Source organism: Ichthyophthirius multifiliis (genome assembly GCF_000220395.1).
Source record: "Ichthyophthirius multifiliis unplaced genomic scaffold scaff_1120509249647, whole genome shotgun sequence".
NCBI lineage: Eukaryota > Ciliophora > Oligohymenophorea > Hymenostomatida > Ichthyophthirius > Ichthyophthirius multifiliis.
The window spans coordinates 8805-21628 of record NW_004087499.1 but is presented as its reverse complement, the minus strand read 5'-3'; the positions used below and the strand labels follow the sequence as shown (position 1 = coordinate 21628).

At 17.6% G+C, this 12824-nt stretch overlaps 3 protein-coding genes across 3 annotated transcripts, besides 28 other annotated features; 1 reads left to right on the top strand and 2 right to left on the bottom strand. All coding sequences in view use genetic code 6, as the record gives it.

The window, feature by feature from the left end:
• Nucleotides 1-812: 812 nt before the first annotated feature.
• Nucleotides 813-924: a microsatellite.
• Nucleotides 925-1161: 237 nt separating this feature from the next.
• Nucleotides 1162-1207: a microsatellite.
• A 715-nt stretch (nt 1208-1922) lies between these two features.
• Nucleotides 1923-1977: a microsatellite.
• Nucleotides 1978-2935: 958 nt separating this feature from the next.
• Nucleotides 2936-3001: a microsatellite.
• A 117-nt stretch (nt 3002-3118) lies between these two features.
• IMG5_020190 (protein kinase domain protein) lies at nt 3119-4833 on the top strand (the record flags this gene model as incomplete). The annotated part of the gene is made up of 2 exons (XM_004039477.1): nt 3119-3593; nt 3707-4833. 2 exons carry the CDS (start codon nt 3119-3121, stop codon nt 4831-4833), a joined length of 1602 nt encoding a protein of 533 aa, XP_004039525.1.
• Nucleotides 3130-3224: a microsatellite.
• A 2-nt stretch (nt 4834-4835) lies between the features above and the next one.
• Nucleotides 4836-4897: a microsatellite.
• Nucleotide 4898: 1 nt separating this feature from the next.
• Nucleotides 4899-4955: a microsatellite.
• Nucleotides 4899-4965: a microsatellite.
• A 2-nt stretch (nt 4966-4967) lies between these two features.
• Nucleotides 4968-5002: a microsatellite.
• Nucleotides 5003-5075: 73 nt separating this feature from the next.
• Nucleotides 5076-6766, bottom strand: IMG5_020180 (leucine-rich repeats and guanylate kinase domain protein; the record flags this gene model as incomplete). The annotated part of the gene is made up of 5 exons (XM_004039476.1): nt 5076-5561; nt 5618-5780; nt 5851-6165; nt 6287-6426; nt 6527-6766. 5 exons carry the CDS (start codon nt 6764-6766, stop codon nt 5076-5078), a joined length of 1344 nt encoding a protein of 447 aa, XP_004039524.1.
• Nucleotides 5785-5843: a microsatellite.
• Nucleotides 6186-6264: a microsatellite.
• Nucleotides 6439-6523: a microsatellite.
• A 333-nt stretch (nt 6767-7099) lies between the features above and the next one.
• Nucleotides 7100-7144: a microsatellite.
• Nucleotides 7145-7277: 133 nt separating this feature from the next.
• Nucleotides 7278-7412: a microsatellite.
• Nucleotides 7299-7394: a microsatellite.
• Nucleotides 7323-7394: a microsatellite.
• Nucleotides 7324-7358: a microsatellite.
• Nucleotides 7389-7460: a microsatellite.
• Nucleotides 7391-7452: a microsatellite.
• A 218-nt stretch (nt 7461-7678) lies between the features above and the next one.
• Nucleotides 7679-7741: a microsatellite.
• Nucleotides 7681-7742: a microsatellite.
• A 114-nt stretch (nt 7743-7856) lies between these two features.
• On the bottom strand, nt 7857-12824 carry IMG5_020170 (hypothetical protein; the record flags this gene model as incomplete). The annotated part of the gene is made up of 11 exons (XM_004039475.1): nt 11985-12824; nt 11689-11841; nt 11482-11501; nt 11384-11398; nt 10551-10901; nt 10394-10478; nt 10160-10289; nt 9821-9858; nt 8483-9621; nt 8232-8416; nt 7857-8124 (listed from the first exon to the last, which is right to left on the bottom strand). Exons 1-11 carry the CDS (start codon nt 12031-12033, stop codon nt 7857-7859), a joined length of 2433 nt encoding a protein of 810 aa, XP_004039523.1. The 5' UTR covers nt 12034-12824.
• Nucleotides 8165-8207: a microsatellite.
• Nucleotides 9623-9665: a microsatellite.
• Nucleotides 10299-10374: a microsatellite.
• Nucleotides 10299-10377: a microsatellite.
• Nucleotides 10300-10377: a microsatellite.
• Nucleotides 11273-11307: a microsatellite.
• Nucleotides 11389-11431: a microsatellite.

Here is a 12824-nt window from a genome sequence, read left to right as displayed (position 1 = left end):
GGATTAAGGTCATAAACTATAGGAATAAAATTATTTAAAAAACCTTCTCCTGTATATATAAAATAACAAAACGAAAGAATCTTAAATTTAAATTATGAAATCTAAACTATGTTTTTGTATTATTTTGAAAATGTATTTTTCAAAATCGCTTTTCATTCGACAGACCCTATTATATTAGCCTAACATTTGGTTTGGGGAAATTATGAGGAATCAATGTATTTAGTATAAGAATTAAAAAGACTTATTTGTTCATTTAGAATGGATACATATAATGTATTTTTAAAAAGTTATATGTATATGCCAATTTATATTTTTTATAATATTAAATAAGCTTGAATATATATTGAAATTCTTAGAAGCAATATTTGATTTAAATGATGATATATAGGAAGAAAGGGTATAGGAGTTTTTACGTACAAAAAATTTAATAATGTCATTTAAAAAATGAACAATTTATGTCGTTCTGATGATTTTATAGTTTTAAATTTCTTAAAATGGATAGGAGAGTATTCGAATAAAAATAATGAATTTAAATAAATACTTATAAATGAATTTTCTATGAAATTTTAGTGGGTTTAAGATTATCTTAAATAAATAATTGATGAAAAAATATATATAGTGCCTTCTCCTATATAATTAACTAAGGATATTTACTAAGAATTAAATTCTTAGATTTTCCTTTGGGAATAAATAAAAAATGAAAAAAATAGTATTTCTGTAGAAGATTAATAGGAATAAAAGCTTTAATTTTCAGATGATGACACAGAATAAATATTGAGTGATGAAAATAAAATAAATTGATTTTTTTTTTTATGTAAACGAGTTAAATAATATATATATTTTAAAACATATATATAATAAATTTAAATGTAAACGAGTTAAATAATATATATATTTTAAAACATATATATAATAAATTTAAATTATTTTAATAGAAAAATGATAACAAAAAATTTAAAATAAATATAAAAAATAATATTAATATATTTATGTCATTAATAATTAATATTTAGATTCCAAATATTTTAAATTAAATAAATTAATAAAGAATAATAAATATAATTAAATAAATGTTATATATATAAAAAAAAAAATTATTTAAAATATATATTATATAATATAAATAAATATTAGAAATATAATTTAAATTAATATAAATACTTATATTTTTTATTAATTATATTTTTTTTTTATTTTTTTATGTAATATTATCTTTTATATATTATGTCTTAAAAGTGATAAATATATATATCAATGATAAAATAATTAAATAAGTAAAAATAATAGTATAATTATTTATATTTAATTTTTAGAACAAAAATTTTTTTTCTATATATGATATATAGTTTTTCCTTTATTAATTATTAATATTATAATTTTAATAATATACAAATAAAGATTTATTTATATATTTATATCAGTTATTTAACAAGTTTTAGTCAAAATTAATATTATTTAATTATTTTAGTATACTTTCACCTTCTTAATTATTTTTCCTTAAAATAGAGAAATTAACATTTCCTTATTAATCTTTAACATCCGAAAACTGTTTTGTATATCCTGAATCTTCAGCACAGTTTTCAAACACTAGACCCTTATTAACATTATTATTTTCTACAAAATTACCATCAATTAAATTCAAATCAGCAATACTACTACTATTATCAATCAAAATATTTGTTTAATCTGAAAAGTTTGTAGTCTATTCTCCCAAAACTACAGTCCCATCTTCTAAATATGTAAAAGATTATTCGGAGTTGCATAAAGTATTTATTTAATTTATTTTTTAATTTCACTTACATTTTAATGCTCATTTAAATCTATTAATTCATCAATTAATTTTAATTATCTCAAATAATGATTATTTTCACATTTTAAATTTTCTATATAAATATCTCTTTCAAACTTATAATTAGATTAATTTTATTATATAATTTATTATTATATTTATTATTAATTATTTGATTATTATTATTTTTCTTCTTCTTCATATGAAATATTAGAAACTGAACTTTAATATAAAGGTTATAATTATTATTATTAATGTTAATTTTATATATTTAAAGTATTAAGACTCTATTAAGATTTTTATTAATGATTTTTTTTTTATTTTCGCTTTAATTTCTTCTCGCTATAGCATCATAACTATTATTTTACTTATTATGTTCGTCATTATATTTTTTCATCCATTATAAAAATTCCAAATTATCTTAATATTTACATTTTATTAATTTAGCAACATCTATTGGCTTATTTATTTTTACTTTGTCAAATCCCTATTATAAGATTTTAAAATTTTGGACATATTCATAATCTGATTTTGCTTTCCAATTTACTTTTCGCACTTTTTTATTTCAAATTTATATATAATACTTTTTAACATTATTTTTTCTGTATTTTTTTAAAAAAATAAAATAAAACCCGTATAAAAAATAATAAAAAATAAAAAAATCGTAGTAAATGCGGATTTTAGTATTATTATTTTTTTAATTGAAGTTTTTAAAAAATAAATTAATAGAAAAAAAAACAATGTTAAATAATTATATATATTAGAAAAAACTATATATTTATAGTTTTTTACTTTATACCGAACAAGGATGAAAATAATCTAATAATTAACAATATATGGATCCTGTTCCTAATTATTCGATTTTTTTTATATTAGTCTTTTTTTCAATAAATAATATTGATTTTAGTTTATTTTATCATTTTTTAAAATATGAAAAACCTTTAAGATCTAATTAACCCATTTTAAATAGTCAATACGAGATGTAATCTAATTCTAATTACTAAGGCTTTGTTCTTACATATTAATATTTTATCTAATTATTTGATTTAAATTAAATTATTTTTGAAATTTTAATTTTTAAAAAACAAAATATTGTTAAATATTTTGAAATTTGTAATAAGCAATAATATTAAATAATAGTCTGAAAAACAGTATATAATAAAATAAAAAAAATAAAAATTAAACATATATTAAAATAAAAATAAGATAAAATTTTTTTTAAAAAAATTATAATAATAAAAAAAAATATTAAAAAGAAAAATTAATTAATTTATTAAGAAATTGAATATATTAATTTTTTTTTTAAAAAAAAATAATATATACAAGAATATGTAAAATAAATATAAATATATATATATATATATTTATATATATATAATATATATATATATATATATATATATTTATTTATATTTATATATATATTTATATATATTTTTATAATAACCATACATAATCTTTTTAAAATAAATATTTATTTTAAAATAAAATAAAATGGGTCAAATTACTTCTATATTAAATGACTAAGAAATAGAAAATTAAGATGATCAAAAATTTAGAAATCAAACAATAGATTATTAAGAAATTTATGATAAAATACTCTAAAAATTTTATGTTTCAAATTCCAATTATAAATCTAATTTTTATCAAACAGTTTAAATATTAACATGCAAATATAATAAAATATTTACATTATATCTAAAAGAAATCATATTAAATTTAGATGAAAAATATGAAATATAAAAAGGATATTGGTAAGCCCGTTATACAGATATACAGCATTTAAATTTAATATAATTACATGGTAAATGTTATATAAAAAATATTAAAATAATCCTATTAAATTTATAGAAAAAAAAAAAAACGAAAAAAATTAATAATTATTATAATATAATCTTTAATAATAATAAAAAAAAGGTGTTTCAGGTAATAAAATAGAGACTTTTTGTTCTACATTTTATCAAATATGTTTATTATTTGATTCCATATAAAATAACTTAGAAGAATAATTAATTTTATATAAAACATATACAGAAGAATAATTATGGTTTATTTTAGATTCATTAGTAAGCGCCTTAGAATATTTACAAGAAAGAGAAATAGAGCACCAAGCTTTAAATTTATAAACTATATTTATAACATATAATCATAAAAATATAAAACTTTATAAACTAAGTGATCCTTAACTTTTTGATTTATAATCTAATTATTCGAATCTACTTCTAGGTCATAAAAATAACTGTTTTTATTTATCTCCGGTTCTTTTTTAATAGTTATAGTAAAAAGTATAAAAGCCAGTACATAATAGTTATAAAAGTGATGTTTTTACTTTAGGTATGATTATCCTATAATTGGCTTTGGGTAAAAATATACAAGATATATATAATAATGGGATTTTTAATGAAGAAATTCTATACTAAAAATTAAAGTCTCTAAATGGTATTTATAAGAAAGAATTTATTGATATAATTACCTAAATGTGTGATGTTTATGAAGAAAGAAGACCTGATTTTAGAATTTTGGACCGTTAGTTAAGCCAATGTATGACGTTATTTGGAAAGAGAATATGCGAAAGACTAAAAGTAACAAATTTAGCTTTTTTAAAAATTAATATAGACTTTAAAAACGATGAACAAATAACATTTGAGTAAGAATAGTAAAAAAAAAAAGAAATAGAAAGAAAGGAAAATGAAAAAAAAATGATAATATAAGCTATATAAAATCAAGAAGCAATTTAAATAATTAAACAATCTTTAGAAAAAACTTAAAAAATAAACTAATAATTTCTATTGTAAAATAAATAAACTGAAATATAATTTAATATAAATTGTAAAGGGAATAAATAAATTATAAATTAAGATATTATATATGAATAATCAAATTATGTGACATAAAGTGATTTTAATAGTAATAAAATTGATAAAAATAATAATGATGGTTTTATTAAATAATATTAAGTACCAAATAATAAATTTCAAATGAAAATTTATTAAGATAATCCAGAATTAGAATAAATTGTCTAAAAATATATAAATAAATAATGAAAAAAAAAATATGTAATAACAAAAAAATATGTAAAAATAAGATAAATATTAAAACAAATAAATAAATATATATATATATATATATATATATATATATATTTATTTTTATATTTATATTTATACTTAAATATAATTAAAGTATAATAATTTTATAAATATAATAAATTTTCATTTTTTTTATTTTATAATATCAAAATATAATTATATATAAAAAAATCATACATTTATTAAATAAACATAAGTCAATTGCTTTATTTTAAAGACATTTAATTTTTAGTTAAACTACCTGACCTACTATTAATTTTTAAATTTTCGTATTATTCAAATACACTTTTACTTTTTCTTTCATAAATAGTTTAATTATTATTAAAGTTATTTGTTTATTCAAAATTTTATGATTGTCTTTTAGTATCATTTTCAATAGCAACTTCACCTGTTCTTTACATAGATGATAAAGTTTTAGCAGTTGCTTAATGTATTATATCGCCTTCTTTATTATATTAATCAACAATTTGTATTTATAAATCATTATCACTATCAGTTTCAGGTTCTATAAGTTCACAAATATTAACTCTTCTATCAATAAATTCTTCTTCAGGTAAAATTTCACAAAATATTCTTTTTCGATCTTCTAAATCATTTCCATATAAATTTTCGGCTTTCACAAATTCTTCACATGAACATATTACTCCATCTAAAACTCTTAAACCAGGAAGTCTTTATAAAACCTTTTTATTTTATTAATATAGATATAATTTAATTTTTTTGAATAATAATAAAATACTTAATATCTATAAAATCTTTTATTTTGAATTAAATTAAAACAAAGATCTAAATCAGTTAAAAATACTAAATTTTATAAATTATGAAGTTCTTTGATTCTATAAATTTAATTATCTGATAATTTTAATTCTCTTAATTATATTAAATAAATTAAACCTTTTAATCTTTTATATATATATATATATATATAAATATAAATATATATATATATATATATATATATATATCTTATACGAAACTATTTTATTGCATGAAAGATTTAATTTTCTCAAGTATATTAATTATTTTAAACCTTAAATTAACTATATTTAATTTCCCATTAAATCTAATTCTAATATATTTAAATCATCTAAATTTTCTATTGTTTCTATATTATTAAAAGCTAGTTTTAAAACTGAAAGATTATCATTTTTACTAAGTCCTTAAATTTATGTTATTTTATTATGTGATAAATCTAATTTTTTTAAATATTTATGAGCTGATAAGTCAGGAATTACTTATATTTAGTTATGGCTTGATATTACTTCTTCTAAATTATAAGGTATTTCCCTAAATAAATATATGTATTTTATATAAATATATATATATATTTATATATATATATATATATATATATATATATAAAATATATATATATATATATATATAGTTTTGTTTTAATGAGAAATACTTAAAATCTAATAATTTATTTAAATTATTATGAGAAACATTTAAATGAGTAATATATTTTAAAGAATTTAAAGGTTTTAAAGTAATTAAATTATTATGAGAAACATCAATATATTATAAATGCTTATAATTTTCAATTCCCTATTGGTATATTAAATATAAATATATTAAATATAAAAATAAATAAATATATATTTTAATAAATATATATATATATATAACATATAAATTTAAATATTACTATTATACTATATAAATCTTTTTAAATTGCTATAAATGATAAAAATGCATAGCTCGATCCTTAAGATGTTTTACCTAAATTTTTTAACGAGTTTTTTATTGTTTCTTATGTCATATTGTTTTTGCTTAATTCATTTAATCTTCGATTTAGTCTTTATTTTTATTCTTCTTCTCCCCAGCTAGTAACTGAAAGCTGATATAACTTATCTTGATAAAACGATTCTTTAATAATTTCTGTCATATTATATTAGTTTATTATATGTATTTTTTATTAAATAAAAAATATTAATTATCAAATTTTATTTATTTTTTTAATAAAAAATATAATTTTTTTTTTTTATATTATATAAAAAAATAGTTACTTTTTTTTTAATGCTTTTCTTAAATTTTGATTTAATAATTAAATTATGTTTGTATTTTTTTTATTTTTATATAGAAATCTTTATAAATTAAATAATTATGTCTAATTATTAAAGGTTTATATATATTATTTAAATAATATAATATTATCTTTTTTTAATTAAAATTTTATTTTTTTCAATACTATAATATTTAAAACTTAAGATTTTATATTTTATACAAAAAATAAAATATTATTAAAAAAATAATATTTTCAAAATTTATCAATAACTAAAATAAAATTTTATAAATTTTAACTTTATAGCTTCTCTTTTTGATATCTATATAATAAATTTGTAATATATATAAGAAAATCAAAATAAGAAATATAAAAAAATTAAAATATTGAATAAATATATTATACATTTAATATTTAAATATATTAAATTTAAAGAGAAAAATATATATAAATTAATTAATATAAATATATTAATATTTTAAAAAATAAAAATATATAATATATAATTAATTTTATATATTATAATTTTTTGTTATATAATTTTTTATATTAATAATTTATTTTATATTTATTTTTAAAATGTTTTTTTAAAATAATTATATATATATTTTATAAAATGTTTGTCCCGTATCTGTAGAGGTGAATTTAGACTTTATTTTTAACATCTCCTCATTAAAGACAAATATATTTTTTTAAAGCTGTCATTTGCTTTAAACTATATGTAAAATAGAATAATGCTTATTTTCTCTCTTTCAAGAAAAAATATTATTTTTTTGACAACTTTTTTTTTGTTACTATTTAATTAGTTTTATTTATATTTTTTTTTTTTTTAATTATATTTAATTTATTTTTAATTATTATGGGTTTTTATATATTATTTATTTATTTTTATAATAAGTATTTTTAATTATAAAAAAAATATCTATTCTTTTTATATTATTTAATTATAATTTTCTATAACATAATTTATTGTTCATTATGTAGTTTCTACAATTTACATAAAAACATCTTCTAAACTAGACTATGAAATTCCCCAATCTAAATTATATTATTAAAAATATATATAAAAAAAAAAATATATGCCTGATATTCTTAATTCTTCCTTTTTTTTTTATAATTCTTCAAATATTTAAGAAATTTTAAGACCATCCTAAGGAACTTAGAAAACAAAATTAGTATTAAATTCTGATACTTTTTTAGATCTTGGTAATAAAACTTAAATAAATTCAAGTAATTTTTATCTTTAAACATCTCTATTTTAAAAATATTATTAATAAATAAATATATATATATATATATATATATATATATTGTATATTTATATTTATTTATCTTATAATTTATATACTAATTAATTTGCTTCTTCTCTTCATCATTTAAATAATTCTCCAAATATTTTTCCTTATGACAATTAATATATAAATGATACCCTCCGCCATACAGATTTTTCAAACTAACTGATTATCCTATACATCTTAAACTTCCATTTGTAATTATTCCGATTCTATTACACAGAATATCTGCTTCCTCCATCTAATTATATATAAAAAATATATATATTATAACATTTTAAATATTTATATATATAAATAAATATACAGAATGAGTTGTTAAAACCATCGCTCTTTTCCCTTTGCATTAAGCCAATATTTCCCATAATTATCTTCTATTTTCTGGATCTAAACCAGTTGAAGGTTCATCTAAGAAAATGATTTTCGGATCTCCTACTAAAGAAATCGAAACTGAAAGTCTTCTTTTCATACCTCCAGAAAGTTCGCTAATTTTAAAGTTTGCTCTTTCACTTAAAAGCACTTCTTTCATTGCTTTCTGTACTTTTTCTTTTTCCTGAGACGGTTTGATTCCTTTTAATCTTGCATAAAATAACAAATGTTCCTCAACAGTTAAATCAGGCCACAAAAGATCAAATTAAGGACAAACTCCAATATTTAAATGCACATATTCCATATTATTAATAATATCGTACCCTGCAACCCAAGCATTACCCTTCGAAGGTGGATAAATACCTGTAATCATGGATATAAGAGTAGTTTTTCCGGCCCCATTAGGTCCCAAAAGTCCAAAAATTTCCCCTTATTTGATACAAAAAGAAAGATTTTTGACTGCCACATGCTCTGGTCTACCACCTACTGGCTTATATACTTTTCTCAAGTCTTTTATTACTAAAGGGTATTTTTTTAAATCTTCAAAATGAATGCTTTGTACAAACATTCTCTCTTTTTTCGAATCTTAGTCTTCTTATAATTCCACTTCCAAGATATTTTAATTGCTTTCTTTTTATTCTAAAATTTGGTTTCTTTTCCTCTTAAATTTTTTTAAGCAAAAAAGCCAATGTTAAGTTATCCCGAATTCTTGTGGAAAAACTTCATGTAAATAAATCCCTGCGAAAGTAAAGAAAAAAAAACCGATATATAAATAGAAAATACAATCTTTTATTTCTTCAGTTAAACTCTCGAAATGCCTAAAACACTAACCATTAGAGCAAGCGAAAGAAAAATTATACATTAATCGAGAAAACCCTAAAGGAGGATATAATCTCATTAAATAAGGTAATTCGTAAGGATCTGGATAAACTGCAGCGTTTATTGTAACAGATATTAAACTAGTCCATATAGATAGTAAGTAACCTATAATAGTTGCAGAACGCGCTTTTGATAAAAAGACTTAAAAAAAAATGAAATTCCAATCTAACTTAATCCCCATCCGAAAAATGATACTATCTATATATATATAAATTTATATATGTATATATATATATATATATTAATCATTATTACTAGTAGATATATATTAGTTTATAGTAAAAAATGATAACTTTAAAACGTAATATCCAAAAATATAAAATAGTGTATATGTAATTATTGTTATTAATAAGGAAAATAAAAATATCATTAACCAATAATCACGCATTTGCATTACGTTCATTTTCATCATTTCTAATAATTTTTCCTCTTTTTCTAATACAATTATATACATAAAAATAGGTAATAGAAGACTTAATGCTAAAGGGTATAAACTCGCTCCTGTAATACTATTTATTCTCATTATAAATGCTTTACCTTCACCTACTAAAGGCATATATTGAATTCCAGAAATTAAATAAACATCAGGATTAAAAGTTTATAATAGGCTCTACTAATTAAATCAACTAATGATATTTAGCCTTCTGCTACTTTTAATTCGCTCATTGCTTAGTCCATTTCTGGCATTTGAAAACTTATATATATTTGAAAAAAATATTTATTTTTTATTTTTTACGTTAGTTTAGTAACACCATTGTTTCGATGGTATTCAGGTATACGCAAATCGTTAATTTGTATTTTATATTTAAGTTTATCTTTCGAAGCTTCGGAAAATTATATTGCGCCATCAGGTAATATATCAAGACCTTTTTTTAATATATAGTTATATATATAAATATATTAATATATATATATATATATTTATATATATTTATATATATTTTTATATATTTAAATTAAAAAAAAATACTTTCAAGATCTGATCCTCTTTTATAAGGAACATTATTTAAATAAAACAAAGAATTATAAATATCTTCATTAATAGTTTAATTAATCTTTTTTTGTTAAAAATAAAATAATAATAAAAAATATATATATATATATAAATATTTATATTCAATATTTACGGGCTAAGTAAAAAAAGGTACTGAACGATTCTAACTTGGAGTTTCTTTAGAGGGTTAGAACTAGCAGTCATTTTTTGATTACTAGATATTAGCAAGCATTCCTTTTGGAATTTCATTTTTTTGCCCGCTATTATATCCTATAAAATCTTTGGTTTGTTAAGTTGAATTTGTATCGAATGCATATTCATACCATTCTAGACATGTTATATTTTTCATATAAGGGTACATTTAATATAAACTAGGAATATTAAATAAGAAAGGATAATCAAAAGTAAAAGTACTTCCAAATTAGCTTTCGGCAAGTTTTTTTATTAAATAAACAAAAAACAAACATATTAGAGGTGTAATAACCTTATTTTTATGTTTAATAATAAATGTATATTTTATTTCTTTTTTTTTTATACTTAACATATATTTGTTCCCATTTATTTTGATTATAAAGCTACACTTTTATAAAATAAAGCTCTAAATTAATAAGCTGTTTTTTATTAAATATCTTAAAATTTATTAATATTAATAGATATATTATCTGACTGTAATATTTAAGAATTTTCTAATTATTCGAAATTCATTATTTCTATATTATCAGTTTAATTAATTTTATTATTGTTTTTGGCATCAATAATTTTATTTGGTTATTCATCATTGAATTATTAATACATTTTTTTACTTTAAACAAAAAAAATATTAATTAAATTCAATTATATTATATTTATATATATATATAATATTAGTTTTTAATATAATTTTTGTTTTTGTTTTTTTTTTAAATAAAAACTAAAAAATAAATTATTTTACTTAATTTAAGATATTAATTAGTAAAAAATATATACTTATGTAATAATATACTAATATTTTTAATAATAAATAATAAGATTTTTTATTTTTTGTCTAATTCATATATTAATTAAATATTTATTAATTATAATACTCCATTTAAATATAAAGAGTCTATATATTATATAGATATTATTTAAATATATATTTAAATAAATATTATTATATTATTTAATTTCAATAATAATAATAAAGATTTAAAGTATTTATATATACAAAATAAATTAGTATAAACAAAATAATAAATGTTTTTTCAATAAATTGTATAAAAATTATCAATCTAAACTTTTAATTATTTAACCATTTTACCATATAGCTTTCCCTATTCTTCCATCTGGCAAAATAACTTACCCTTCACCATCATATTTATTATTTTTCCAATAACCTTTATATATCTTTTTATCAGGATAAATCATTTCTCCATATCCACTTTTTTAATCATTTTCAAAATATCCTAATTTATATAAATTATTATTTTTTTATAAGTTTTTTAAAAATTCAATAAAAATAAAAAATACTTATATACCATTTTTGAGTTTTTTAGAAAAAAAAAAAAAAAATTACATAAAAAAAGTATAATATATATATATATGTTACCTTTATAAGACTTTCCATTTGCATAAATTATTTCTCCATATCCATGCATTTTACAATTTTTCCATTATCCTTAATATTGTTTTCCTTCTTTATAATTTTTTTTCCCTTATCCCTAAATTAAACCGTTAAAAAATTCGCCTTTATAAATACTTCCATCTTCTTTCCAGTACAATTAACCCTACCCATGTTTTAATCCATTTTAAAAATAACCCTCATATACAAAAAGGTCTTAAGTTTCAATTCCATAACCATGTTATTCATCGTTATTCCAATCTCCTTCATATTTTTATCCATCAATGTGAATAAAAACGCCTTTTAAAAATATATAAAAACCTATAAATACAGAATAAACAAAAAACCTTTTCCACTAGCCCTATCATTAAGCCATTAACCTTAATAATAATCCCCATCAGAATGAATTAATCTTCCGTTTCCATTAGCCATGTCATTTTCCCAATCTCCTTAATAAATAGATCCATCTGGCCAACATTAAATACCTCTACCGTTTCTTTTCCCATTTTTCCACTAACCTTTATATATAGAACCTGTTTTTAAAATTTTATAGGGACCTAGTTTTGTTAATTCCTTAAATTCAGGTCTTTATGGCCAATTAAATTTTGGGATTTCTTATAGAATTTTTTATACTTAATATTTATTACTTTTAATTACTCCATTATATACAATTGCTATTTGAGTATGAGGTGCGTCTAATTGTTCTTTTTTTTTTACTTCTTCAATGTATTTTCTTTATTAATGACCACGTATATAGGCTTATATTTTGATTAATTTTTAATAGGATAAATTATTGGTTTCTAATAATATTGGTTGAGTTTCCATTGG